At 50.1% G+C, this 27,779-nt stretch overlaps 1 protein-coding gene across 6 annotated transcripts in view; it reads right to left on the reverse strand.

Moving 5' to 3' along the window:
* The window catches only part of TFCP2L1 (transcription factor CP2 like 1), a 65,719-nt gene that overhangs the window by 20,926 nt on the left and 17,014 nt on the right, over window positions 1-27,779 (reverse strand). For all 6 annotated transcript variants that reach the window (XM_029224854.1, XM_029224853.1, XM_029224852.1 and 3 more), the window contains 5 exons: window positions 8,480-8,556; window positions 7,836-7,941; window positions 7,042-7,148; window positions 5,778-5,930; window positions 2,118-2,228 (listed from right to left, as the gene is read on the reverse strand). In XM_029224854.1, coding sequence (XP_029080687.1) covers window positions 2,118-2,228; window positions 5,778-5,930; window positions 7,042-7,148; window positions 7,836-7,941; window positions 8,480-8,556 — 554 coding nt within the window. The remainder of the gene's footprint in view (window positions 1-2,117; window positions 2,229-5,777; window positions 5,931-7,041; window positions 7,149-7,835; window positions 7,942-8,479; window positions 8,557-27,779) is intronic.

The raw sequence follows: 27,779 nt of genomic DNA on the forward strand, positions 1-27,779 counted from the left end.
CCTTGATTCCTGGGTCCACAAGAAAAGAGACTAAAAAGCAAGACAGGCCAGTTGCCCACAGGCGGGTCTTGGGAGCAAATGCACGAAACAGGGAGCACGGGGCCACAGACCACTGCCAACGGGAAAGCACCAGAGAAGCTCAGAATCTCCCGACGGGCCTCAGCTGAGGGGACAGACGAGGCGTCTCCACGCTGACCAGGAGCAGCCCCCTTCCAACCCAAGTCTTCGCACATTTACTACATTTCAGGAGCTCCCCCGCTTGCAGACCAGGGAGACGCAACAACACGAAAGCTGTGACCCCTGAACTCCAGGAACTTCTCGTGCGGAAGCTCAAACGAACACGCGAGAATCCCCCAAGGAAAGCAGAGACGTCGGGCGCTGCCTGGTTGGGGGCGGCAAGGGGTAGCCCGCGCACCAAGCATTCCCTGCTTCCCTTCCCTGTGATGACACCGCTTTGGACACGGACAGTCGGAAGCATTCCTGAGATTTACTATCACCCACCCGACCACAGGGTGGGTCAATATTTAACTCTGTTACGAGTGAGGCCTGGAATGTGTTGGTGCCAAATCCTGCAGCCCCGGGGTGGGGGGGGCGGGGAACAGGAAGGTTGATGAGCAGACAAGAGGGGATCCGGCAGCTCCCAAGGTCACAGGCCAGGTGCGGATTTCAACACCTGGCCTGGGACAGGGGCTGGGACGTTGCCTGGAGCACGCCAGGGGACCTGTCCTCCAGCAGGGAAGTCGGGGGAGAGGCAGAGGCCGGGAGGAGAAGGGTCACCGGGGTGCATCACGAGCACACACCAGGCCTGGGAAGGGCTAAGGGTCCAAGCACGGCCCCACACACTGCAGAGCTGGCTCTGCCCTGCTGCAAGGGGGCAGGACTCCCTGGGCCAGGGCTCTCCGGCCACCGTCAGCCTCGACCCTATGAAAAGCCAGCATGCATCTGTCCACGCCACAGAATTAGCATCCCTGCTGCCCTGCTGCACATACTCTTCTGTGTATGGCTTTTCACACACACACACGCAAACACACCCTCACACACCCACAGGCCTCTTAGCCCCCTGTCCCTGGGCCTCACCCTTAACCCAGACTTAACCCCACCATGGTCAGCACTGGACCTGAGGCATCCACGGAGGGCCTCCTGAGTAAGTCAGATTACTCAGTGGACGAGCCCAACACCTATTAACTGGCCCGATGGCAGGACACAGCGGGGAGGAGTTGTTCAAATCAAAAACAGAGCCCAGTAAAAGAGGCAGTAGCAGCAGTGACCCGTGACAGGAGGAAAAGGGACCTGTGGTACGAAGCATCTCAGAGGTAGCCTGGACGGAAGAGCGGCTGGAGCAGGCTGGCGTCAGCGGCAGGGCTGAGAGGAAACGCACCCCAGTATCCACCCAAACAGCAAAGAACGAGAGCTATTTACAGTCTCTGACCCAGCAATCCCCCTCCGAGAACAGACGCTGCAGACATTCTTTCCACGTGCAGAACTACACTCGCACAAGGTGTTCACGGTACCCTGTGTGAAATGGCAAGAGCCTGGAAATAACCCAGCGTCCAGCAAAGGGCCATCCAGACAACGAAAGCTACACAGCTGGATAAAGAACTAGAAAGCTCTTTATGAACAGACAGGAAACAGACTCCAAGAGAGGCCATGAATTAAAGACAGTCAACCACAGAACAGTGTGTGTGTGTACTGTCGGGGGGCAAGCGTGTATGAACTGGCTTCATCTGCAGAGAGCGCTGGGCCAGACACACAAGGAGCCGGGGGTCGCCTGCTGCCCTGGGGAGAGAGACCGAGGCCAGACAATGCTGGGAAGGGTATCTTCCGATGGAGATGCTCTTATACCTTTTGAATCTGGGCCACATGAATATATTATCTATTCCAAAAATCTAAAATAAAAATAACCTAATTTTGAAATGCGCAAATGGTAGCAGAGAGCTAGAAGGTACTTGTGAAACACCTCCCTGGACACCGGGCCTTAACTGAAAGCAGCTCCAGACAAAGGAACACACCACGATTTAACGGGCGCTCTCGGTAGAAGCATTCACCCCAAATGGGCACTTTTCCAAGGATCTAAACCAGCCCTCGCCGCCCCTGGCAGAAGGCTCCGGCCGGCTCACCTCTGAGAGGATGGTGGTTTCATAGGATGGCTGGTACTTCTCCTTCTCTTGGGCCGTTCTTTTTTCCATCTTCTCTCGGTCAGTCTTCTGCTTCCGGTCAGCTCCCTTTGGCTGTAGGTGCAGAGCACAGGGGTCCAATGAGTTCAAAGCAGGCAGAGGCAGCTGTCAGGGGGAGATCCAGGGCTGAGCAGTGGGCCCCCCCACCCAAGGCCAGCACACTCCCCACCTCACCCAGAAGCCCAAGCAGGATCTCACGGACAAGAAAGCATCTCTCTCACCTCCCAGGCATCCGACACACAGGTCCACCCGCCTGGAGCCCCTTCCCACCCCGAGGGACTCAGAGCCTGCTACAGGGTCCTACGGGGACTCTACAGGGTCCACTCAGCGGACCATGCAGAAATGCTTGGAGCAGAGGTTTACCAGTGGCCACTTGCTAATGGAGAGGACCCCTCGAGGGCCTTCCGTGGGTTCCCCGTGGACCGTGACAGGAAGTGGATGAGCTGGGAGCTGCTGGCCGGGGCTCGGTCTACAATCGCACACCATCTTGGCCATCTTGGGGGCCTCCTTGCCCCCAAGTCCTAGGACTACGACCATGCTCCCGGCTTCCACCCCAGGAGGCCCAGCTGATGGGGACCATCCTGACCACTGGGACTATCCCCTCCTGAGTTCAGGGTCTGGTGGTCGGGGCCAGATATCAAGAGTCCACAGGACTCAGAACTGAGCGCTTTACTCTGTAGGCAGTGGACCACATGCAGTGGGCAGTCAGGGAGGAAAATTCATCCTCAAGCTTGATGGCGCCTTTGGGATCATCCTGGCGGGCACCTTCCTCAGGCTGCAGCTTTTGACTCCCAGCTCAGGAGATTTGAGGAAATAGCCCTCAGGGGGATGCCCAGGCTGGAGGGAGGGAGGTTTGCTGGGGGTCCTATGGGGATGTGAGTGACAGACCCGGTGTCCAGTGGGAGAGCCGGACATGCGGCAGCTGGGCCCCCATCATCTGGTTTCCCTGCTCCACCTCCACCCTCCTGTCCTCCTGTCCCAGAAAGGAGGCCCTTCTTCCCGGCCCAGAAGCATTACTGGTAAAGCGTGGCTGAGCCTGCCTGTAGGGGGCAGCCTGTGGGGAGCCAGCGGGGCAGGGAGCGGCCCAGACACCCCCATGGAGTCCCAGGGCCGGGGTCTGAGAAGCCAGGGCTTCCTAGTAACCAGGGTGATCTGAGACGGGAGAGTGACAGGCGGTTCGGCTGGGCTGTGCCTGGCGCCAGTGCACATCCGTCTGAGCTGCTGCTGGTGCGGGTTGGGGGGCTGGCCAGGTCACCTCAGGCATTCTGGGGAGCCCGTTTCGGGTATCAGAGGCTCCTACCCCCCTGCAGGAGATGGTAAGGCAGCTTCCGGCCCCAGTCCCCCAATAACGCCTGGTGTGCGGCTGAGAAGTTGAGCAGAGCCCTCACTCCTGAGCTTCCGCCTCGAGCTGTAGGAGGGGAAGCTCACGGGAGCCATGGGGAGGGCTAGGCGTTCCTGGCGCAGACTGCGCCTCCCTCCTACCGTCCAGCCGGCGCCCATTCCCAGGGCACGCGCTCGGAAAGCGCTGGAATCACACTGGACGCGCCCACCACCTGAGGGCAGAAGACAGCTGGTGGAACCCTGGACCTGGTCTGTGCGTGACAGGGAGGGGGTGGGACTGCAGGACAGGCAGAGGCCACCCGCTGCACAGCCTCGGAGCTGTCCAGGGTGAGCCAGAATCACCCTGGACCCCGGAGCACACACAAGACCAGAGGCACCGGTGGACGGGGTCGGCAGACTAATGCTCCCCAAAGATGGCCACGTCCTAATACCCAGAGCCTGGGAGGATGTTACCTTCCAGGGCAGAAGGGGGCGAGGTTGCAGATGGAATTAAAATGGCCAACAACGTGAGATTAAAATAGGAAGATGAGCCTGGATCATCCCGTGGGCCCAGTGTAATCACAGGGGCTTAGAAGTGGAGCGGGGGCGAGCCGGGGAGTCAGGGTGATGCGTGTGAGCGGGGCTCTACCTGCTCCAGCTTTGAGGATGGAGGAGGGGCCACAGGCCAAGGAATGCGGAGGCCTCCAGAAGCCAGAAAGGGCAAGGGAAGAGAGATTCTCCCCTGGGGCCTCCGGAAAGGAATTCAGCCCTCCTGACGCCCGACTCTAGCCCAGTGAGACCGGGTTCAGACTTCTGACCTCCAGCATTAAAAGACAGTATGTAGTACTGAGCCACTCAACTTTGGGTCATTCTTTTACAGCAGAAAGAGGAAACAAATATGGGGCAGAAATGTAACTTCCTTCGGAGGCCGGTTTCAAGGCTTCATAATGATGCAGCAGGTTTCTGGAGGGTGCTACCGCCCTGGCAGAGAAGACAAACTCACGCTCCCCCCCACCATCCCTCCCTCCCCACCCAGGGTGGCAGCGCTAACTGACCGAGGTGTCCCGGTGCACAGAGCCCGGCCAGGGCCTCAGGACCCTTTGCCCACAGCCCTCGGGCGGCCAGACGCTATCAGTGGGGATGAAGCCAGCCGCCCGGCTGTGTGGCCTGCGTGCAGACACGGGCAGCTTCAGGGCCTTCCAGTCCAGTTGGGAAACAGGCCAGATCACCACTCCACCACCAGGTTGATGGTTCTACCTGTGGGCACTTATTTCCACATCCATCCCAAGCTCAGGAAGATCAACACTGACCCAGCTTCCTCTGGGACGAGGCCCTATTTCTACGGCCGATCACTCTGGCATCTCCAGCCCCAGCAGACGGAACTTTGTCGGTAAGTCCCCAGGTCCCCTGATTGTGAAAGACGGGAAGGACGGGGAAGGCACTGCGGCCGGTCCGCGCCCCGTCCTGGGGCACCTGCTGGGATCTCCTGGCCGGCGGGCAGGTCCAGCCTGCTGGCGACGGGACCTGTGGTCCGGCTCGGCACCGGTCCGCCCACCCTGAGGATGATGCGGGGTCCGCGGCCACCCTCCCTCCCCGCGGGGCCACCCTGAGCTACACCACTGTGGACCGTCTTTAGGAAATACTCTGTCCAGACGGATGAGGTGAGAAGCAACGGCAGGAGACTGCAGGGGGTGAGACGAGAAAGGAAAAGAAGGGAGGTACCAGGAGACCACTGTGCAGGGGCAAGGGAAGAACATTCGCTGGGATTAACACATACACGCTACCATACGTAAAACAGATAACCAACAAGGAGCTGCTGTGCAGCACAGGGAAATACTCTGTAATAACCTAAATGGGAAAAGTATTTGAAAAAGAATAGATACGTGAATATGTATAACTGAATCACTGTGCTGTACACCGGATACTCACACGACATTGTAAATCAACCGTACTTCAATAAAAACAAATAAACACGGGAGGTCTCCTAACTTGACTTCTAAGGAGAATCTAATGGGCAACTACAGAATGTGCGGCCAAAGTGCTTGGGAGGAAAAACAAAAATCTACAAGTGTGCCAATCCCACCACTCTGGTCAAGTAGAGCCGAGCCCGGCCGTCTGTGGGGAAGAAAGCAGGCAGGCTGGCTCATCAGAGCCCAGGCAGGAGCCCCGGGGCTACTTATGGGGACGCCGCACCCCCTGCTGGGCCTCCGCGTTTTGGCATCGCCGTCCCAGGCAGGGCGAGGGGCCGGGTGACGGCGGATGGAGCTGGCGGGGCCGTCCTACCTTGAACACCTTGATCTGGCAGCTGGCCGAGTGCAAGTGTTCCGTGTACTCCCCATTCTCACTCTGCTTGAAGGTATCGATCTGCACCCGAAAGGGCACGCCCTTCTCGCCCCCGTGCTTCCTCGGGGTAAACTCTGTGCTGATGCAGTGCACCTGCAGGGGACGCGGGGGGCAGGTAGCCAGAAGCAGGCGAGGGTGGGCTCTGGACCGCCCCCCGCCCATGGGCTCCTCTCCAAATGGAGGTTTCCATTCCGCACGGTCAGACCCACCTCCACCTCTCCACTCTCCCCCAGTGCTGTCCACTCTGTCGGGCTGCTGGCCGCCCCATCCCCTAACCACAGAGGGCCTGCCCTCTCACCTTTGTCCCTTGACCTTGGAGGCCCTGCCTGACCACCTAAGTCCTTGCCGTTGCTCCAGGCCCACCGACCCCAGCAGACCCCCTCACTCCTGCCCCTGAGAACTCTCCCTTGGCAAATCCCACAGACCACAGAGCAGGGACCACAGCTTAGTCCCTAAGGGCCTGGTGGCCAGGTTACTCAGGCCAGGCCAGAAGCTGGGACCACTTCTTTATTTCTCGTTAGTGCCTGTTACACAGAAGGCACTTGACGTACATTTCTTGCTATAACACTGTGATCACGCCATAATACAATTCATCTTATTGTAATAGTAAACGATAACATTATTATAATTCTTTTAAAATGCAATTCAAGTATCGTAATTATGCAAGGCAAAAAGATCGCTCACTTTCACTGAGCGATCACTATGAACCAGGCCTTGTGGTCATGGCTCTATTTTCACTCTCTAATTTATAAGACAGGTGGGAAAACCAAGAGGCTCAAAAAGGGACACACAGTAAGAGAGCCAGGGGCAAGCCCGGAAGCACAGGGCCCCGGCTGGGCCCTTGGCCACCTCTATCTGCCATGGTGTTTAACACAAGGCCAGGTTCACAACCAGGTGCTTGAGAATTAAATAATTAATTTAATAATAGAAACAATTACGAAAAAAATTTTCACTTCAAATTATTTATGCTAGGCCATACTTATTTTGTAAAAAGCTTACATACTGATAAGCAAAACCCACACAGGATGCTACAACGTCCCGAGTCCTGTGATTCTGAGCCACACCCATCCACCCTTTCAGCCTCCTTTCCTGCAGCAGAGGGCAGGAGCCCATCAGGGCCCCCCGGAAGGATGGTTTCGAGAAACGACCCAATGCACCCCAGAGCTCCAGCTTCCCCACCGAGGGCAAGCTCCCTCCCGCTCACCTGAATGAAAGCAGACGCTCTCTTCGAAGGGTCCCACAAAAACTCAACTGCATTCAGCTGGGTCGGGCTGGCCCTGGGGTCCAAGATACCAACAGACAGTGGAATATCTGTGCACATACACACACAAAAGTGCAATCGTCAGCCACTCCCAAATATTTCAGGAAGGATTCTCATTACAGGTCCAAATTCCTTACACAATTCGAAATGCCAGAAGTTCTGAAAACTAGGCTTTGCGTAACTCACTTGGCAGAAGCCTGACTTGACGCCTTTACCCCATTGTGTAGAGTCATTCTGTTTTGCTGGAGGAACATTGCTCTGCTTGACTGCCTGTTGGCGGTGTGACCCGAAGCTATGGGTCTACACACCTTACTGTCATTCCAACTTCTGAGTTCCAAAACCCAGCTGGGCCCAAGGGTCGTGGATAAAAAACCACGGGCCACCGCCTGAGCCCCCAGTTCCATTTCCACTGCCCCTCTCTGTGAGGCCCCCCGGGCCTTCATCACTCATCATGACCCTTTAAGGCAGGATCTTTCTGCAAAGCTTTCCCTGCTTCTCGCTCCCTGACGGCAGGTCCTTGAATCCCACGTGCCACCCCATCCCAGGCCCCCGCAAAAGGTGAACCCCTGAGGGCAGGCCTGGTGGCACGGTCACCTCCACCAGCTCCTGTGGGGTTTTACACAAGGCAAAAGTGCGCCAAGATGCCCTGGACAGGCCTGGGTCCGGATGGCACCCAGGAAGGACCCCCGTGTGCCTGGAGCTCCGTCGGCCTCTCCCTCCTGGCCCGGGAGACTCACCGATGTCCAGGATGCGATCCCCGGGCCGGCTCCACCGCCAGCCCTCCAGCTGTTGGTGCTCCGTGTACTGTAGCCGCCGGTCGTGGAACACCACGCGGATGATGCTCTGGGCGGGGGGAGGGGCAGGGGTGGCAGTAAGGGACAGCTGAGGGTGGGTCCTGAGAGGGACCCACAGGGAACCTGCCCTCAACCATCCCCAAGCCAGACACATCTCCTGCCCTCCAAGGCCTGGAGCTGCCTGGAGGCTTCCTCCCCGCACCCCTCCCAGAACCCCAACAATATGAATGACGGCACGAACACGAGTGCTGCCCTTCTTTCCAGGGTTGCTAAGCGCTCTGCACATGGGGGTCATCTACAAACCCTTCTGCACAGATGAGTAAACTGAAGCTCAGAAAAGGCTGGGAAGAGGCAAAGCCAGGCTGGAAGCCGAGTCTGTCCAACCCAGCGCCCAGTCCATCAGCCCACATCCCTCTAGCTCCCAATGCTGCCGGCCCGCCCGAGGCCCACACTCCAGGGACCAGGAGCCCACCTCTGTCCCTGGAGCTTTCCCCAAACCTCCCAGGCACTCCCGCCGCAAGCCCGGGTGCTGGGACCCCGAGAGAGCACCCTCAGGAGCCCAGGAAGGGCACAGCTGGCAGCCTCACCTTCACATATTTTGTGTTCAGATCCTGAAAATCTCCCAGCTTCCGATTCTCCAGCAGTCGGATTTCATAAGACTGACCTGGAGGGGGGATAATAGGACATTTTCCATTTCTGTCTTCAAATTTGGGACTCCCCCAGCTAGAGGTCTTCTCAACACCCTCAGGGCCCACCCAGGCCTCACGGCCCCAGGGACCAAAGCAGAGAACAAAGGCCACGGACAGCTCAGATCATGCTCTGAGTTTGTCCATGTGGCCTGGAGGGGCGCCTGGGGCTCCCAAGGTAACGCGCGTGACCCCTGGAGAGAGACAGCACCTCTACAATGTTCAAAGACATAGAATCGAAAACAACACACTTAGCGTTCAATTTACAGAACACAACTTCGTATTTCTTTTTTCTTTTTTCTTTCGGCCTCACCACGGCTTGCAGAACTTCCCTGACCAGGGATCGAACCCGTGCCCTCTGCAGTGGAAGCGTGGAGTCTTAACCACTGGACCACCAGGGAAGTTCACGACTTCATATTTCTTTATGAAGAACACCCCCTATACACTCGGATGGAGAACACAGATGCTTAAATCTCCATTAAATAACTGACCGGACCCTTCCTGAGAGCAGGTTTAAAGGAACGAATAAAAGCCTGTTAAACATTGTCTCTAATTGCAGAATGAAATGCATTTTCTCAAGTTAAAAGAATTTCATGTATTTGAAAGGGTGTGGGGATTCTATTTGGGGACATGTAACCAGCACGAGCCAGTGAAAGAATGTAAATGGAGAAAAGATCCATCCATAAGAACAACCCCAAACTTTAAAGTATCTGCAAATAACCTGAAGAAAACTACACATATTTTATTGGAAAATAAAATATAGCTTGAAAAAATAGGATATGCCACATTCCTAGAGGGGAAGACCACCTAGCAAATGACGTCAACTTTTTCCAAATTAAGTAAATTCAACCACAACTCTACAACAGCTCAGCATACATCAGAGCTTCATAAAGCATGCTTTACAAATAAGAGAGAACAAATGATCTCATAATTGTTCTTGGTAAATCTAATCAAAATTTGTTTAAAAATTTGTGAAAATAATGATACACTCACAAGAAGTTATAAAAATAGTACAGAAAGGTCCTGAGTATCAACCCCAGCTTCCCCCAGTGATGGCATCTGAGGTCACTACGGTAGGTTATCGAAACTGACCATGGCACAGTACAATTAACTGAACTCCAGACCTCACGCAGATTTCCCGGGGTTTTGCAGGTTTAATCCAAGTTACCACTGGATTAAAAAACTAATTTCCTGGAATAAAGACACAGACCTACTGGAGAATGGACTTGAGGATATGGGGAGGGGGAAGGGTGAGCTGTGACAGGGCGAGAAAGAGTCATGGACATATACACACTAACAAACGTAAGGTAGATAGCTAGTGGGAAGCAGCCGCATAGCACAGGAAGATCAGCTCGGTGCTATGTGACCGCCTGGAGGGGTGGGATAGGGAGGGTGGGAGGGAGGGAGACGCAAGAGGGAAGAGATATGAGAACATATGTATAACTGATTCACTTTGTTATAAAGCAGAAACTAACACACCATTGTAAAGCAATTATACCCCAATAAAGATGTTAAAAAAAAAACTAACTAATTTCCTAAGGTTTTGTTTTAATGTGAATGACGACTCAATAGGGAAGGACTTTCTGAACCCAAAATCAATGAGGGAAAGAGAAATCTGATAAAGATACAGATACAGATGTAGATATATATACATCTATATCGTAAATGCAAACAGCAAACTAGGAGCAGCACAAATCCAGTGGTTAACAGCTTTAATATGTCTAGAAAAGCAATGATTAGAAAAATATTAAAACAAACAAACAAGAAAGACAAAACAAAACAAAAAAAAATTAAGACTCCCTGGAGTGGGTTAAACTGTAGTCCCCCAAAAGATATGTCCATACCCTAATCTCTAGAACCTGTGAATGTTACCTTCTATTTGGAAAGAGTCTTTGCAGATGAAATTTAAGTTAAGGATCTTGAGACAAGGAATGATGCTGGTTTGTCCTGGAGGTCCCTACATCCAATGACAAGTGTCCTTATAAGAGGACACACAGGGAAAAGAGGAGGCAAGGTGACCACAGGAGCAGAGATGGGATTGATGCAGCCACAAGCCAAGGAATGCCTAGAGCCACCCAAAGCCGGAAGACACAAAGAACGGATTCTCCGCTAAAGTCCCCACGGGGACCACAGCCCTGGAGGATTTCTGACTTCTGGTCTCCAGAACTGTGAGACAATAAACTTCTGCTGTGTGTTAAGCCAACGTGTTTGCAGTCCATTTGTTAAAGCAACCCCAGGAAACAAATATACTCAGTCCCCCAGTGAATAACAGAGCAGGCAGAGACTACGAAATTCAGTCATTCATTCCAAGTATTTGCTGAGCACACAACCACACGCCAAACGCCGTGCAATCCTGGGGACACGGTGCCGTGGGCGTGGACATGACGCTGGCTGGCTCAGAGGTGCCCACTCGGTGAAGCCCCCTGCTCAGGAAGGTGGGACCCGTCCATCCGGCTTTCGCCAGCCCGGCTGCCAGGACGAGTGAAAACCAGAAGGACACACCAGGCCCCGGCACCGCTCAGGTCGCGCTGCTGGGCACGTTCCATCAGAAGGAAAAGGCATGGACCCCAAACTCTTGGCCTGCTCATGTGCCAGTTCCTAAGGGTCTCACTGACCTGAATCGACACTTGTACCTTTCTGAAAAACCCAGATTTTTCACATGTTTCCGGGCTCCGGAGCCAACACTCCCTTGATAGCGACAGGCAATGGAGCCTCACACACCCTAAACTGGTTTTTCCAGTGTCCTCCACCTTCCCCCAGGAAGAATGCAGCCAGCTCTGGCATGAGGCCCAAGGCCCAGATGGTCATTACCGTGGGTTTACGGGCGCCCCAGGGCCCCATGAACACTGACCCCAGGCTCTGCGGGGCAAGCTCAGCTCAGGCCCGGCAGGCGACACCTCCCGTTCCGCGCAGAGCAGTCCCCAGACATGAGCATCACAGGTGGCCACTCAGGGATCAGAGCTACTAATGCGGCTATAGGCCCCGGGTCCCGGCCTCCTCCACCAGCAGCACAGACCTGCCCCCCTGCTTCCCCACCGCATCTCCCTTCCTCACGGAACCCCCCCAGCCACTCTGCACCCGCCCTGCTCAGGCCTCAGACAGACGCCCGGCCTCCCTCCCCATTCGGCCTGCCAAGGCGCCAACACGCCTCCCCAGCCCCCTCCCACCCAGCGCAGCAGCAGCATCTCCAGTGACACACGGGCTGATGAGCAAGGTCAGGACGGCTGAATTGACCCGGGGGACATGGACATCTCTCTCCTTGGCCGGCATCACCTCAGGGCACGGGTGGGAGCTGAGGAAAGCGGGCTCTGTCAAGGTACAGGGCTGTGTCTGTTTTGCTCACCACTGTACTGTTTGACGCAGGGGGGACTCGATGTTCCGTGCTAGAGCTACAGGGCTGGCAAAGGCAAGACAGCCTCCCGCCCTCCAAGGGTTGGCAATCTTCTGGGGTATCTCAAACAGAACCGGCATAAGGCGAACCCTAGAGATGATCACACTGAGTGAAGTAAGTCAGACAGAGAAAGACAAATACCATATGATATCACTCATATGTGGAATCTATAAAAAGGATACAAACAAACTTACTTACAAGACAGAAATAGACCCACAGACATAGAAAACAAACGTATGGTTACCAAAAAGGTGGGGAGGGATAAATTAGGAGTTTGGGATTAACATATACACGCTATACATAAAACAGATAACCAATGAGGACCTACTGCATAGCACAGGGAACTCTATTCAATATTCTGTGATAACCTATAAGGGAAAAGAATCTGAAAAAGAACGGATATGCGTATATGTATAACTGAATCACTTTGCTGTACACCTGAAACTAACACATTGTAAATCAACTGTATGCCAATAGAAAAGAAAAATTAAATTTAAAAAATTTTAGAAAAGAAAACAAATAAGAAACAACAGAGATCCAGAGGGGGAGGTGGGGAGAAAGGGTCTGAATAAGAAAATAACACTTGGCGATAAACTTTGAAGAGTGGGCAGGATTTCTACAGTTGAGGGAAGAATGAATGAGAAAAGTAACCCCAAGCAAAACTGTAGTCGGGAGGTGGCCCTGAGAGACGTGCCTTTAGGGAACACCTAACAGCTTCCATTCACTGGGTGCTTACCCAGCAGCAAAGTCTGCCCGGGTATTAACTCACCTGAATCAACAGTGCAGTTTAGATTATGAGCCCCACCTGACAGAAGGAAGCAGAGGCTCAGAGAGGTTACCTGACTTGAGCAAGCTCACACAGCTAGTCAGTGATAGAGCCAGGAGCAGAAACTTGGCCCCAGCCAACCTGGTGGGCAGAAGGCTCTCTCTCAACTTCGCCTTTCTGGAAGGCATCTGGTTCCATTCTGGTTAAAGTTTGCCTCCAGCATCTGGTGGCATATAAAGCGCCCCAGGAGCCCCATCCCCAGTCAAGATGGTATTTTTTTCCCCCTTCCTTCTCCCCTTTAGGACTAGAAATAAAGGGGATTCTTAGGATGACCAACTCGACTTGTTCCCTGACCCTGGATAAAGCACATTGACTCCATTTCCTTGTCTGTAAAATCCTCTGTTTCCTACACCCTAAACAATAAGCCAGAAGGATAGCAAGAGGGAGGAGATATGGGGATATATGTCTATGTAGAGCTGATTCACTTTGTTATAAAGCAGAAACTAACACAACAGTGTAAAGCAATTGTACTCCAATAAAGATGTTTAAAAAACAAACAAACATGACTTTAAAATTCTGAAATAAAATGAAAAGATTCTGAACTTCTGGAAAAAAAATAATAACCCAGAAGGATAAATAAATCACTACAGAAAATGACAGTAAAGCCTGTTGTAATTTCAGAATTGTGAAATGTGGGACAAGGAAAAAATGTTGGTCTCAGAATCAAGGGAATAGGATAATAAATAAGTAAACAATCACTTAGTTGTCATCTAGCTCTGTGTCGGGACATTGCTAAGCCCTCGTGAGCATTATTTCATTCAGCCCTCTCAACAGTCTTATGAGGAAAACCCATTATTGCTCTTGTTTTATAGATGAGGACATTAAGACCCAGAGAGGTTAAGTATCTTGTGGAAGATCAGACCCAGCTCTGCTGGACTCCAAAGACTGGTCACTTAGCCAAGCTACTCCGCACGGTGTCTGGTGGCTTCAAAAGTTCCCTTCTGGTTCTAATATTCAAGGAATCCGTCTGTTATATTTCTCCTGAATTTCTTGATATTTGTCTTATTTCATGACCCTGTTCCATCCGCCTAAACCCTCCCCTTTCTTTTAATGCTCAAATTCCTAATGCCCAGGACCTCAGTTCTCTGAACCAAGATGGGTCTTAGAAATCTGATGTATATGTGACCATTCTGTAGCATATCATTTCCTCATGATAAACGAGTCTCCCTGAAACACATGTTCCTATTCCCTTTAAAATACTCTGTATAGGGACTTCCCTGGAGGTCCAGTCGTTAAGACTCGACGCTTCCACTTCAGGGGGCACAGGTTCGATCCTGGTGGGGGAACCATGATCCCACCTTCTGCGAGGCGTGGCCAAAACATAGAAAAATAAAATAAAATAAAAAAGAGAACAAGGGGATATATGTCTATGTATAGTTGGTTCACTTTGTTATAAAGCAGGAACTAACACACCATTGTAAAGCAATTATACTCCAATAAAGATGTTAAAAAATAAAATAAAATACTTTGCATAGCACAGGGAACTATATTTAATATCCTGTGATAAACCATTATGAAAAAGAATGTATATATATACATATGTGCATAACTGAATCACTTTGCTGTACAGCAGAAATTAACACAACACTGTAAATCAACTAGACTTCAATAAAATAATTTTTAAGGTAATAATATAAAATATCCTGAACATATTATAAGGTGACAATAGCTAAAACCATGACATTTTTGGTATGAGGACAAATAGAACAATGTAAAAGAGCCCAGAAATAAACCTTTAGATTCCAGGAAACTTGATCTATGTAGCAGTGCTTTTAAAAAAAAGACAGACTTTTCAAGAGTGTGAGATAACCGGTTATCCATATGGAAAAATAAATCCATACCTCATATCACACATAATAAATTAATTCTAGGTGGATGAAAACCATAAAATAAAAGCAAAACCTTAACATTTCTAAAGAAAATAGGAGACTACTTTATGACCATGGGGTAGGAAAGGATTTCTTAAACAAGAAACAAATACACAAAAGAAAAATTATATCCTTTATAAAACATAAGAAAATCTGTGTTAAAATTTATATTGAGAAACTTCTGAAAATACCAGGGGTGCTGTTAATATTTACACAGTCCCTATCAGTGGGAAATGACCTAGCAAACTGGGGCATATGTTCACCCTATGGAAACAGAAGAAGGTCAACAAACACATGGAAAGATGTGCCGGACGGTACAAGAAAACAGGATACTGTAAAGTAAAATAAGATACTATCTAACATCTGTCCGAGGGACAAAAACTTCAGCTTGACAGTAGCAAGTGTGGATGAGCCTGTGGAGAATGGGCTCTACGGCACTGCTGATGGAAGTGTTACACTAATATAACCATTGGGACCATAGTTTGCCTCCCACCCCCCCAAAAAAAAGAGTTAGGCTAAGGACACACAAGCCCCTTGTCAAGCACATCAATTCTAGAGGCACATCCTAAGGAAGTACTTGATATGCACTGAGAGACTTAGATAAAAATTGCCCACTGTGGCATTGCTCATTGCAGTGAGAAATTGTCACCAACCTATATCCAGCCACAGGAGAAAGACACATTAATTCTATTATGGGACTTAGAAGGGAATAGCACACAGCACTTAAAATGAGCCCTCCAGAGGCATGGATCAACATGGAGAAATCTCAGAAACATACTATTAAACAAAAAAAGGGACACAGTGATGTCTATGAGACCAGTTATATAAAGTTTGGAGACAGGGAAAATACTGGTCGCTTTTATGGTGAAGTATGCATAAAGGAATAAAAATTTAAGCGTGCGCAGAGGGACCACCAACTTCACAACGATGGTTTTGCTTGTGGGAGGAAAGGCAACAGGATTAGAAACAGGTAAAATCAGAAGCAAATTTGGCAAGGTTGCAAACACCGCATTGGGCACATGAATATTTGTTCTCTTATTCTCTAGAGCATTCAGTCAATCTGAAATTAAAATACAGTTGACCCGGGCTTCCCTGGTGGTGCAGTGGTTAAGAATCCTCCTGCCAATGCAGGGAACACGGGTTCAAGCCCTGGTCCAGGAAGATCCCACATGCCGCAGAGCAACTAATAAGCCCATGCACCACCACTACTGAGCCTGTGCTCTAGAGCCCACAGCCCGCGAGCCACAACTACTGAGCCCGAGCGCCACAACTACTGAAGCCCGTGCACCTAGAGCCTGTGCTCCGCTACAAGAGAAGCCACCGCGATGAGAAGTCCCTGCACCGCAACGAAGATCCAACACAGCCAAAAATAAATAAATTTAAAAAAAAAATAGCTGACCCTAGAACAACGTGGGGGTCAGGGGCGCAGACCCTCAGGGCAGATCTGCCGTTCCTCTGCGTCCCTGGGCTCCGCCAACCTCGGACTGTGTAGTACTGTAGTATTTGCTATTGAAAAGAATTCAATCTTGTGTATAAGTGGACCCGCACAGTCCAAATCCATGTTGTTCCAGGGTCACTAGTATTTCTCTCGCATGAAAAATAATTCAATGGAGGAAGAACTCTTGGAGCTGGCTGTCATTCTGCACTGCATTCTGGTTGTGGGTTCCAACTCCCCAGCCCTGCCTTAGAGGGAGGATCTCTTGGGCTCCATTGCTGAGCAATCATTGCACACCAGCCCCCTCACCCCTCCCCTGTGCCAGTGACACGCTGGGTGCAGGACAGCCCGAGACACTAGCAGGGGTTGCATTCGCCATACGCATTCACACACCGCTCGCGCCATTTTGCCACTGAAATTCAAAACCACCCGCAGTGTAACGAGCCTATTTTTTTTTATTTTATTGAAATAAATGTTGTGTTAGTTTCTGCTGTACAGCAAAGTGATGCAGTTATACATATATATATACATTCTTTTTCATATTCTTTTCCATGATGGTTTATCGCAGGATATTGAACATAGTTCCCTGTGCTCTACAGTAGGACCTTGTTGTTTACCCATCCTGTATATAAGTTTGTCTCTGCTAGCCCCAAACTCCCAATCCATCCCTGCCCCACCCCCCTCTCCCTTAGCAACCACAAGTCTGTTCTCTACATCTGTGAGTCTGCTTCACAGATAAGTTCAATTGTGTCGTAGTTTAGATTCCGCACGTAAGTGATACCATATGATATCTGTCTGTCTCTGACTTACTTCACTTTGTATGATCATCTCTAGGTCCAACCATGTTGCTGCCAATGTGAGCCTATTTTATTTAATCCACTCACTTCAACTTAATTTCTCCAAGTGCGTGTCACGTCTGCATACTGAAAATCATAAACATATACCATAATTAAATAAAGTCATGGTAAACACCATACAGCTATGCAGTGCCAGCGTTCTACAGACCCGTACGATTACCGTGGGGATCTCGTTAGCACCCAGGTTTGGAGCCCAGACTCCCCTCTGGGCCCACGACTTTGTAATGGGTAAATAACTCCAAAAATGTGGACAGTATTGGTGGTTAACGCAGCGGGCTGATGTAAGTTTGAAGACACACCCAGCACACAGTGGCGCACAGGAGGTCCCCGGCTCAGAGGCTCCCCTGCGACGAGGCCATCAACAGCACGGCAGGGGAGCCCTACTGCTGGTGTGGCCTTCCCACAGCCTTGACAGAGCCCTTAAGGCCCTGGATTTCCTCCAGTGATCCTGTCCAGCACCCCACTAGCCCTGGAGCCGCAGAGGCCAGCAGAGCTCGGTGACCCCTTCCCACTTTAGGGCTCCAGCTTTAGCCTGCGGGGAGGGGTGTGGGCCCCTCAGCTGGGCTGAGGCTCAGTGGGGAGCCCGGGTCACCACCGGGAAGAGTGGCTTAGACTTTGTCCAAAGGGCCCTGACGCCACTCAAAGGGGGATGGAAGCTTCCCTCTTGCACAACCTCCCACTGCCCCCCCCCCCCGTTGACCTTCCTGCTTCCACCCCACGCAGGCAGGGGCAGAATGGGGGAAGAGGGCAAGGAGCACATGGGAAAGGAAGAGAAGACTCTTTCAGGGAGTTTTAAATAAAATGCACAAGTGCAGCTCTCTATGTGGTACCCGGCACAGGCAGGGGCTCAGCAAACCGAGCTTCCCCCGATCTTCCCTCGTGTAACCCACAATAACCAATGTCTTCCAGCCCAGGCATCAGCAAACTTTCTCCAAGAAGGGCCAGGCAGTAACTATTTTCAGCCATGTGGGCCATAAGACCCGTCACAACTCCCCAGCTTAGTCACTGTAATGAGGAAGCAGCCACAGACAGCACATGAATGAATGGGTACGGCTGGGTTCCAGTCAAACTTTTTATGGACACTGAAAGTTGAATTTTCACATAATTTTCACTCTTCCTGTTCACTTCCTCCTCCCAACTTCTCTCAGCACTTTGCAACTTTGCCCCTCAGCTTTCTTGCCTGATGGCTAAGTCAGAGCTCTCAGAAGCCAGCTACCAGTTTACCTGAACTAGATTTGTGCGCACACACACACACACCCATAGCCCCTTGGACAGTACTAACATGTTTTAGGTTTTTAACTGATGGCTGCAGAATCTGACATTAAATTCCCTAAAGCAAATAACAGAGCTGGAACTAGTCAGCCAAACCAAGAAGAACATGCAAAGATGTTTAACCTCTTTAGTGGTCAAAGACAGGCCAAATGAAAATAACGCAGACTTCCCTGGTGGCGCAGTGGCTAAGAATCTGCCTGCCAATGCAGGGACACAGGTTCGAGCCCCGATCCAGGAAGATCCCACATGCCGCGGAGCAACTAAGCCCGTGTGCCACAACTACTGAGCCCACGTGCCACAACTACTGAGCCCACGTATCACAACTACTGAGCCTGCGCTCTAGAGTCCGTGCTCCGCAACAAGAGAAGCCACCGCAATGAGAAGCCTGCACACCGCAATGAAGAGTAGCCCCCGGTCGCTGCAACTAGAGAAAGCCCATGTGCAGCAATGAAGAACCAACGCAGCCAAAAATAAATAAATAAATTTATTTTTTTTAAAAAAAGAAAAGAATGCAATGGCAGTTTCATTTATCAGACTGGCCAACGTTTAACAGATTGTTAACATCCTCAAGGACAAAATGTGGGGAAATGGGCTTTCACACGTCAGAGGTGGGAGAGGGGATGCCACAGCCTTTAGACAATATCCATCAATACTACAAACACATACAGCCTCTGACCCTACCATGCCATCTCCTGCACTCTAGTCCACAGAAGAAGGTGTGGAGAAAAGGGAACCCTCCTACACTGTTGGTGGGAATGTAAATTGGTATAGCCACTATGGAAAACAGTATGGAGGTTCCTTAAAAAGCTAAAAATGGAACTACCATATGATACATCAATCCCACTCCTGGGCATGTATCCAGAGAAAACCATAATTCAAAAAGACACATGTGGGCTTCCCTGGTGGCGCAGTGGTTGAGAGTCCGCCTGCCGATGCAGGGGACACGGGTTCGTGCCCGGGTCCAGGAGGATCCCACATGCTGTGGAGCGGCTGGGCCCGTGAGCCGTGGCCGCTGAGCCTGTGCGTCCGGAGCCTGTGCTCCACAACGGCAGAGGCCGCAACAGTGAGAGGCCCGTGCACTGCAAAAAAAAAAAGACACATACACCCCAATGTTCATAGCAGCACTATTTACAATAGCCAAGACATGGAAGCAACCTAAATATCCATCAACAGAGGGGTGGATACAGAAGATGTGGCACATATATACAATGGAATATTACTCAGCCATAGAAAGGAATGAAATTGTGCCATTTGCAGAGACGTGGATGGACCTAGAGACTGTCATACAGAGTGAAGTCAGAAAGAGAAAAACAAATATCATCTAGTATTGCTTATATGTGGAATCTAGGAAAACGATACAGGTGAACTTGCAAAGCAAAAATAGAGACACAGACGTAAAGAACAAACGTATGAATACCTACCAAGGGAAGAAGAGGGGAGGGTGGGATGAACTGGGAGACTGGGATTGACATATATACACTACTATGTATCAGATAGATAACTAATGAGAACATACTGTATAGCACAGGGAGCTCTACTCGATGTTCTGTGGTGACCTAAAGGGGAAGGAAATCTAAAACGGAGGGGATATGTGTATATGTATACATATATGTAAAGCAATATGTAAATACATATATTGTAAAGCAACTTATTCTTAATTTAAAAAAAAATATTTCTCTGAGGCTATTCAATGCAGCAGTACTGTTATGGCTAAAAACAAAATGAACTAAATGGTCAACAAAAAAAGAACAAAACAAAAAAAAACCACACAAACAAAACAATGAACTATATGGTCAACAGCTACGTTAAGACCACGCTGTGGAAGAGCACGCGGCTGTTACAGAGATTGAGGCCTGTCCCTTAACCAGATGACACAGCATCGTGTGCCCCCGGATATGCTGTAGCCAGGACACAAGGTCACGAACTAACCCTGCCTGAAGTACACAGCCTGAATCTATTCATGAGGAAACATCAGGCAAACCCATATCTGGCCTGGGTACTCTTCAAAATGTCAACCTCGTGAAAGACAGGGTGAGGATCCTCCAGACGAAAGGACAACTAAGCACAGTGCATCGTTCTGGACTGGACCTGGAATCGGGGCAAAAAAAACTGCGGAAAAGGACGGTGTCAGAACCATTGGCCCAATTTAATAGGGCTGTGTGGTAGGTGAAGTTATTGTATTAAATTTCCTGAATTTGATCATGGAAATATGGTTATAGAAGAGAATGGCCTTGTTTTGAGGAAATACCTGCTAAAGTAGTTAGGATAAAGGAGTATGATGTCTACAACTAACTCTCAAATGATTCAGGGAGGAAACATATATATAAAATACAGAGATAAAGGAAATGTGACAAAACATTAAACACTGATGAATCTAGTGAAGGGTGCAGAGAAGTTCATTATACTAACCTTTCGATTCTTCCACAGTTTGAAATTTAAAATCACTTTGAGGGGCTTTCCTGGTGGCGCAGTGGCTAAGAATCTGCCTGCCAATGCAGGGGACCCGGGGTCGAGCCCTGGTCCAGGAAGATCCCACATGCCGCGGAGCAACTAAGCCCGTGTGCCGTAACTACTGAGCCTGCGCCCTAGAGCCTGTGCTCTGCAACAAGAGAAGCCACTGCAATGAGAAACCTGTGCACCGCAATGATGAGTAGCCCCTGCTCGCTGCAACTAGAGAAAGCCCTCGCGCAGCAATGAAGACCCAACGCAGCCAAAAATAAATAAAATAAATTTTTAAAAAAATCACTTTGAAAAAGTTAAGAGTTAAAAAATAATTTTAAAATTAAGATTATATATGTAAAGGACCTACTGTAGAGCACAGGGAACGATGCTCACTATTTTGTAATAATCTATAAGGGGAAAGAATCTGAAGAAGAATATATATACATATATATATATATACACACACACACACACACACACACACACACACACACAAAGAATGTATATATATGTATTACTGAATCTCTGTGCTGTACACCTGAAACTAACATGATATTGTAAATCAACTATACTTCAATAAAAAAGATTATATATGTATAAAGTAAGCTACAAGGATATATTGTACACCGCAGGGAATATAGCCAATATTTTATAATAACTGTAGATGGAGTATAGCCTTTAAAAACTGTGAATCACTATACTGTACACCTGTAACTTATATAATATTGTACATCAACTATACTTAAAAAAAAAAGACAGTGGAAACCAAAAAAAAAAAAAAACTTAAGCAGATCTAGATCCACAATAGACAGAAAAAATCCAACACACACACACACACACACACACACACAAGTGGGAAAAAAACAAGTCACTGAATAATATGTACACAATGATTATACTTTTATTTTAAAATGTTACAGTACGTATATCCCTATATTTGTGAGCCAAATATATGGAACTAGTAATGCATAGAGAAGGACCCTTCCCTCTTAAATTATACACATCTTCTGCATTAACTAGGAATATATTCCACGTGACTTTGAAAAAACGACACAAAGAGAAGAGGGAGTAGTGCCTCATACTGTCCCAAGCACATAACAGATGACCACGGTGACGATGGTTGGCATTTTTTAGTTCTAGCAGCAGGCTGGTACTCAAAAACCAATCAGACAGGGGGGCATTTGGGGAAAGCAGTTCTTTGTCCCATAAACAGACACAGGCAGACGAGGTCAGACCCGGAGGTCTCTCTGGGCGGCCACCAGAGAACCTGCCTTCCAGGATCCCTGTGTCCATTTTGGGGGTAAGGACACCCAGGCCCAGGGAGTTGCTGATGTGCCCGAGGTGACACCGCAAGTTAGTGGCGAAGACTCGGCGGCCTGTGGCCTGGCCCAGGGCGGGCGGCGGGGAGGAGAGAGGGGTCAGGGCAGACACACTGGGGTAGAGTCAGACCCTCCCAAGTCCTGGGCAAGTTCTCGAACCTCTTTGTACATCACTTTCTACATGTGCAAAATGTTCTTGCGGTTTGTGGGGAGGAAATGAGATCATGCACCTGCAGCCTGGCAGGGAGGAAGGGCTCAACAAGTGCCCATCGCGACTACCACCTCCCACCAACAAGCGTAGAGCCTCCCCTGGGGCCCAGCCACTGTCCTGGGTGCCGGACGCCCTCCCCACTGCTCCAGCACTGAGCAGACTGGCTGCCCAAGGCCATTCAAGGTCACCCAGTCCCAGGAAGCCCAGCTGGAACAAGCCCCCAGGCTACCTGACTCTCTTCCGGACTGTCTGGGGGAGGGGGTGCCCAGGGCAGACAGACACACCCCCGCCCTTCCAGCCACCTGCCCCGGGGCCGTGCCCACCGGGTGCCCCTGCAGCGTAGCTCTGGCCAGCCAGTGGAACCAGCGCAGGGCCTCCTGCCCGGATCACCGCGTTCCCAAGAACAGGAGGCAACTTCCCCGGGCCGGCCAAGATTTACAGGTTGTTTACTTTCCAACAGTTACTGCTTTGGGTAATTAATGTCACAGAAAACATAATGGAAGCCATCGCTACCTCTCAGGGAACAGACGGCTGGACTCCAGCAGTCCCAAGATAATAGCAGACGGGGAAAACGCAAGGCCACAGTGTTTTCAGCAAGGGTGGTCTGTCTTGTCACTCGTGTACGTGGGGTCTCGGGCAAGTGTGTAACACAGAGCGCTCACACACAAGGCTTTGGTGCAAAGCCACACACCCAAGTCCTGATCCAGATGGCCCATCACCTGTGTGACCTTGAGCCTTAACCTCCTCGCGGCCACCTACAAAGGCCAGGGACTAGGCTCCGTGCCTGGCATACAGCGCGTCCCCAATAAACACTTGGAAGACAGTAAGTATGTGTGTGCCTGTACCACAGCAGAAGAGGACATCGTATCCTGGAGACCCCTTCGAGAAGGGATTGTTTCCGGGGCAGGGGCCCGGAGAACATAAGATGCTCAGCTTGTGGTAAGCATCTTGCAGTGCCATAAGTGGGGAAACGCTCAATAAAAGGACGGAGGTGTGTCACAACATCGTAAGAACCAGTCTGAAGGAGCTCCAACAGCCACAACTGGAACAATTTCAGAAACAAACTAGACAACAATAGTGTTGAATTTCAACACAGAGAATAAAAGAAATTTCCACTAGTCTATACTGATATAATAAATAGGTGAATAAATAAATTAGTGGTAGAGGAGAGAAGCTCTTTCTTACAGTAGCGTTTCAATTACTAGACGTAGAAAGAATTATCTCCTCCTCCCCAGAATGTTTATTAGTTACAAAGGGGAACGTTGTAACTTTGCATCAGAGAAGCCTGGCAGACACCCCTCAATCATTAAGGTTAATGCCATCAGCAGTAAGACATATCGGTGTCATGATCCCCCAGTATGATGCCCTGGCAAGGGCGTCATGTCACTTCAACCCCAAAAGGGCAATAATCTCAACATCATCATCTAAAAACATCAGACAAACCCAGATTGAGGGGCATGCTACAAAATAACCGGTAACCACTTCTTAAGCCTGAAGGTCATGGAAGAAGAAGAAAGTCTGGGAAATTATCACAGATTGGAGGAGATATAACAACAAAATGCCATGTGGGATCCTGGATTGGAACCCAGAACAGAAACAGGACAATCGTGGAGGAACAGATAAAATTCAAATGAAGACACAGAAGAGGTAACAGAATCATGCCCATGCAATTGCCTGGTTTCAATCACCGTACCGTGTTTATACAAGATGTTCACGTTATAAAAAAAGATGGGTAAAAGGTAAGCAGGAACTAGCAGTAGTACTAGTTCTAATTTAGACTAAGTCTCAATTAGTCTCTCCTTGTTCCCCAAAATGCAAAATGCTCCTATCCTCCAGCCCCACCCAGAACTGGGGAATGGTAGACCTGACTGGGACCCACGCTCGTACGCACTGCTGGCTGATTCCGAATCCGGGGTGTCTAGACCCCTAGACACTTGATTAGCATCTTCTAAAATTGTTTGATTTGCTCTCAGTACTAGGGATGGTTATCTCTTTTCCCTGTTTCATTCTATGCTTGGTTGTTGCTGGTTCACAGGAAATTCACTACTTTCTACATGATGAACTTTTATCCAGCCACCCTGCTAAACTGAATCCTTAAGCTATGAAAATGAGTAACGTGAAACTGCAGATCGGCAACACATTACGACTTACACTTTGTTACAAAGCAGAAACTAACACACCATTGTAAAGCAATTATACCCCAATAAAGATGTTTAAAAAAATAAATAAATAAAAAATAAAATGCAGCAATTACTTATGAAAAAAACAAAACAAAACAAAATGGTAACTGCATTCGGTTCAACCTAATACCATGGTCCTTGCAGCTCGATACGCAAAAGGGCAGGAGAAAAATGGGCGATGGACATAAACCGCAGGTTTTTTAAAAGGTAAAAGGAATGCAAAGGGCTTTTCTCAGTTTCACTCATTTTTTCATGATGGAAAAGAAGGAAATGCAAATCAGAATCAGGAGCTTATTTTCTGTGCCTCTTAGAAAAGATTCAAAAGGCTGATAATATAGAGTCCAGGTAAGGATGTGGAGAAACAGGTACCCTCCTACACAGGTGGGAGGGGTGTACACAGGTAAGTTAGTAGCACAAAGGACAGCACAGGGTAGAAAAGCAAATCTCTAAGATAAGGTCAGAACTGTGACTCACTCGGGCATCTCCCTCCATGCTCAGCCCAGCAGGAACCATGTGCCGTGGCTAGGGCTGTTCACAGGCTCGCAGGCCCTTGATCTTGAAAGTGGGAGCCAGACCCTCCCGGTCGATCATATTCCAACCACCACTGTCTGGCCCCGGGCAGCCCCGTTTTCGGTCTCGGCCTCTGGTACATGGAGGACACCCTGGGGCAGTCACTGTGGGGCAGACCGGGCTTGTCAGGGCAGCCCCAAGGCAGCCGAAGCCTCCCCCGAGGCCACCCAGGAGAGTGGGCACCTGGGGACCATCTCAGGGAAGTGCTCCATCGTCAGGTTCTGTTTAGAGCGGAGAAAGGGCAAGGGTGGGGGGCGGGGGGGACAGCCACACTGATGCAGCTCTCGGGTGAGCATCTCATCTACCCTCCTGGAACCAGGGGATGGGCGCAGCAGCCCCTCTGGGGGGGTGGGCTGAGGACCTGTGATCCAGGGGCGTCTGGCGGCTTCACCATCTGCCCTCTGGCCATGGACACAGGGAAGCTGGTGGGCACAGAGAGCATAAGGCAGACAGACCCTCAGAGCATCCTCACAGCGCTGGAGCCTCTCTGGCTTCAGTTTGCTCCTGAGACCCAGCAGCAATCCTGCCTTGAGGTCACCTGTTCTGTTGAGGCCGGCAAATGGCTGAAGAGGCCTCCATCACCCCACATTTTATTCCATCAAAACGATGGACGATAAAAAGCGCTAGATGTGGAGAAACTGGAACCCTCCTCTACTGTTGGTACAATGAAAACTCGTGCAGCTGCCTTGGAAAATAGCCTGGCAGGCCCTCATAAAGCTAAACGCACAGTAGCCATAGGACGCAGAAATGCCTCTCCTAAGTGCATACACGTGAGAAATAAAAACACAGGTCCACACAAAAACTTGCACCTGAAGATTCATAGCAGTACATTCATAAGAGCCCAAAAGTGGAAACCACCCAAATATCTATCCACTGAAGAGTAAATAAAATGAGGTACGTTCGCACAATGGAATATTATTCAGCAGTGGAAAGGAAGGAAGTTCTGATACATGCTACATTGTGGATAGCCCTTGAAACCATTATCCTGAGTAAAAGAAGTCAGTCCCACAAGACCACCCTTTGCATGAGACCGATTAAATTAAATGCGAGAAGAGGCAAATTCATAGATGGAAAGCAGATTAGTGGCTGCCTAGGACTTGGAGAGTAGGGGGACGGCAGGTGGAGAGGAAGAAAATGAAGACTGACTGCCACTAGGTGCAGAGTTTCTTTTAGGGGGAAAAAAATGCTCTAAAATTAGTTGTGGTGATGGCTTAACAAATTTAACTGACTAAACTAAAAAACAATGAATTGTACACTTAAACAGGTATGTGAATGTATATGGTATGTGCATTGCATTCTAAGGTAACTTTAAAAAGAGAGAGACCAGGGCTTCCCTGGTGGCGCAGTGGTTGAGAGTCCGCCTGCCGATGCAGGGGACGCGGGTTCGTGCCCCCGTCCGGGAAGATCCCACATGCCGTGGAGCGGCTGGGCCCGTGAGCCATGGCCGCTGAGCCGGTGCGTCCGGAGCCTGTGCTCCGCAATGGGAGAGGCCACAACAGTGAGAGGCCCGCGTACCGCAAAAAAAAAAAAAAAGAGAAACCACATGGAAATCCCACTCTGTCACCTGAGGCAAGTCACACAGCCTCTCCGGGCCTCCATTTATCACCTATACCATACAGGGGGATGGGATGCGGGGTGGACAAGCTAGATCAGAGCTTCTCAAAATGTTCATAAATCACCTGGTCACTTGCAGGAAAATGCAGGATCTGATTTAGGTGTCCTGCAGCAGACCCCAGATTCTGCATTTCTAACCAGCTTTCAGGTGACACTGGTCCATGGACATTTTCAGTAGCAGGACATCAGAGACGGCATCTTAGGCCCCCTCCAGCCCTAATACTTAGGAATCTCCTCCGGTCCACCTCTGTGAATTCCCAGAGCATGTATGGTCTGTCCTTCCCACTCAAGACAAATAGGGTCCCCTAACCATCCAATGGAAGTGACTGGGAACTGGTCACTGGATGGAGACCATGTGTTCTCCACATGAGGAAGGTCAAGAACCTCCCAAGTCTGCCTAAGCACAGAGCACCTGGCTGGGCACAAGGGAGTCCCCGACCTGCAGAGCACAGAGCCATGAGTGGGGCAGGGCCCACCCTGTCCTCACAAGGTCCGAGTCTCTCTTTCTGGAAGAGGTGGAGAACGGCAGTATACTCAAGGCAGTGGCTCTCAAACCCAAGAATACTTACGTATCAATCACAGGTGTGCTTGGCGAAAACGGATTCCTGCCCCTCCCAGCTCTAACACGGAAGGAAGCACACACTCCAGGAGACTCTGATGCTGGTGGTCTGAGGCCCAAACACTGCCCCAGAGCCACCCTGGAGAGAAGATAGGATTGCTCTCTAAGAGACTGTCAGAAATGCACTCCACACGCTGACAAGTCTGGTCCACCCTCCAGACCTCTCTTTCCCCAACAGGAAAGGGGCAAAGTAGAAGGGGGGAAGGGAGGCCAGCTGTCCACCTCTGGCCTCCAACCAAGTCAACACCAATCCACCCAAACGATAGGTTTCCTTGCTGTAGGGCCTTGCAAGGAAGAGTATCCCATGGGGAACTGTGAGAGGGACACAGAGTCTGGAGAAGAATGAGGTAGGGACACCAGCTCTTAACTGACACAAAGAAGCATTTCCCCCTCTCCCTGTGGCCTCGACAGACTCCAGATCTGTCCAGCCCGGGGCTCACGCCTGCCCCGGGAACATTCCACCTTTCCTCTGGGCTTCTTCCTCTTCTTGGGAAAGGAAGGGGTTGGACAGATCACGGTACCTACTTGTGTACAGCAGTTGCTTTAAAACAAGACACAAAACCCCTTCCTCATTCAGAGCAGAGAATCTGTACACGT

Source organism: Monodon monoceros, unplaced genomic scaffold (genome assembly GCF_005190385.1).
Source record: "Monodon monoceros isolate NGI ecotype Baffin Bay Population unplaced genomic scaffold, NGI_Narwhal_1 Super_Scaffold_16, whole genome shotgun sequence".
Lineage (NCBI taxonomy): Eukaryota > Metazoa > Chordata > Mammalia > Artiodactyla > Monodontidae > Monodon > Monodon monoceros.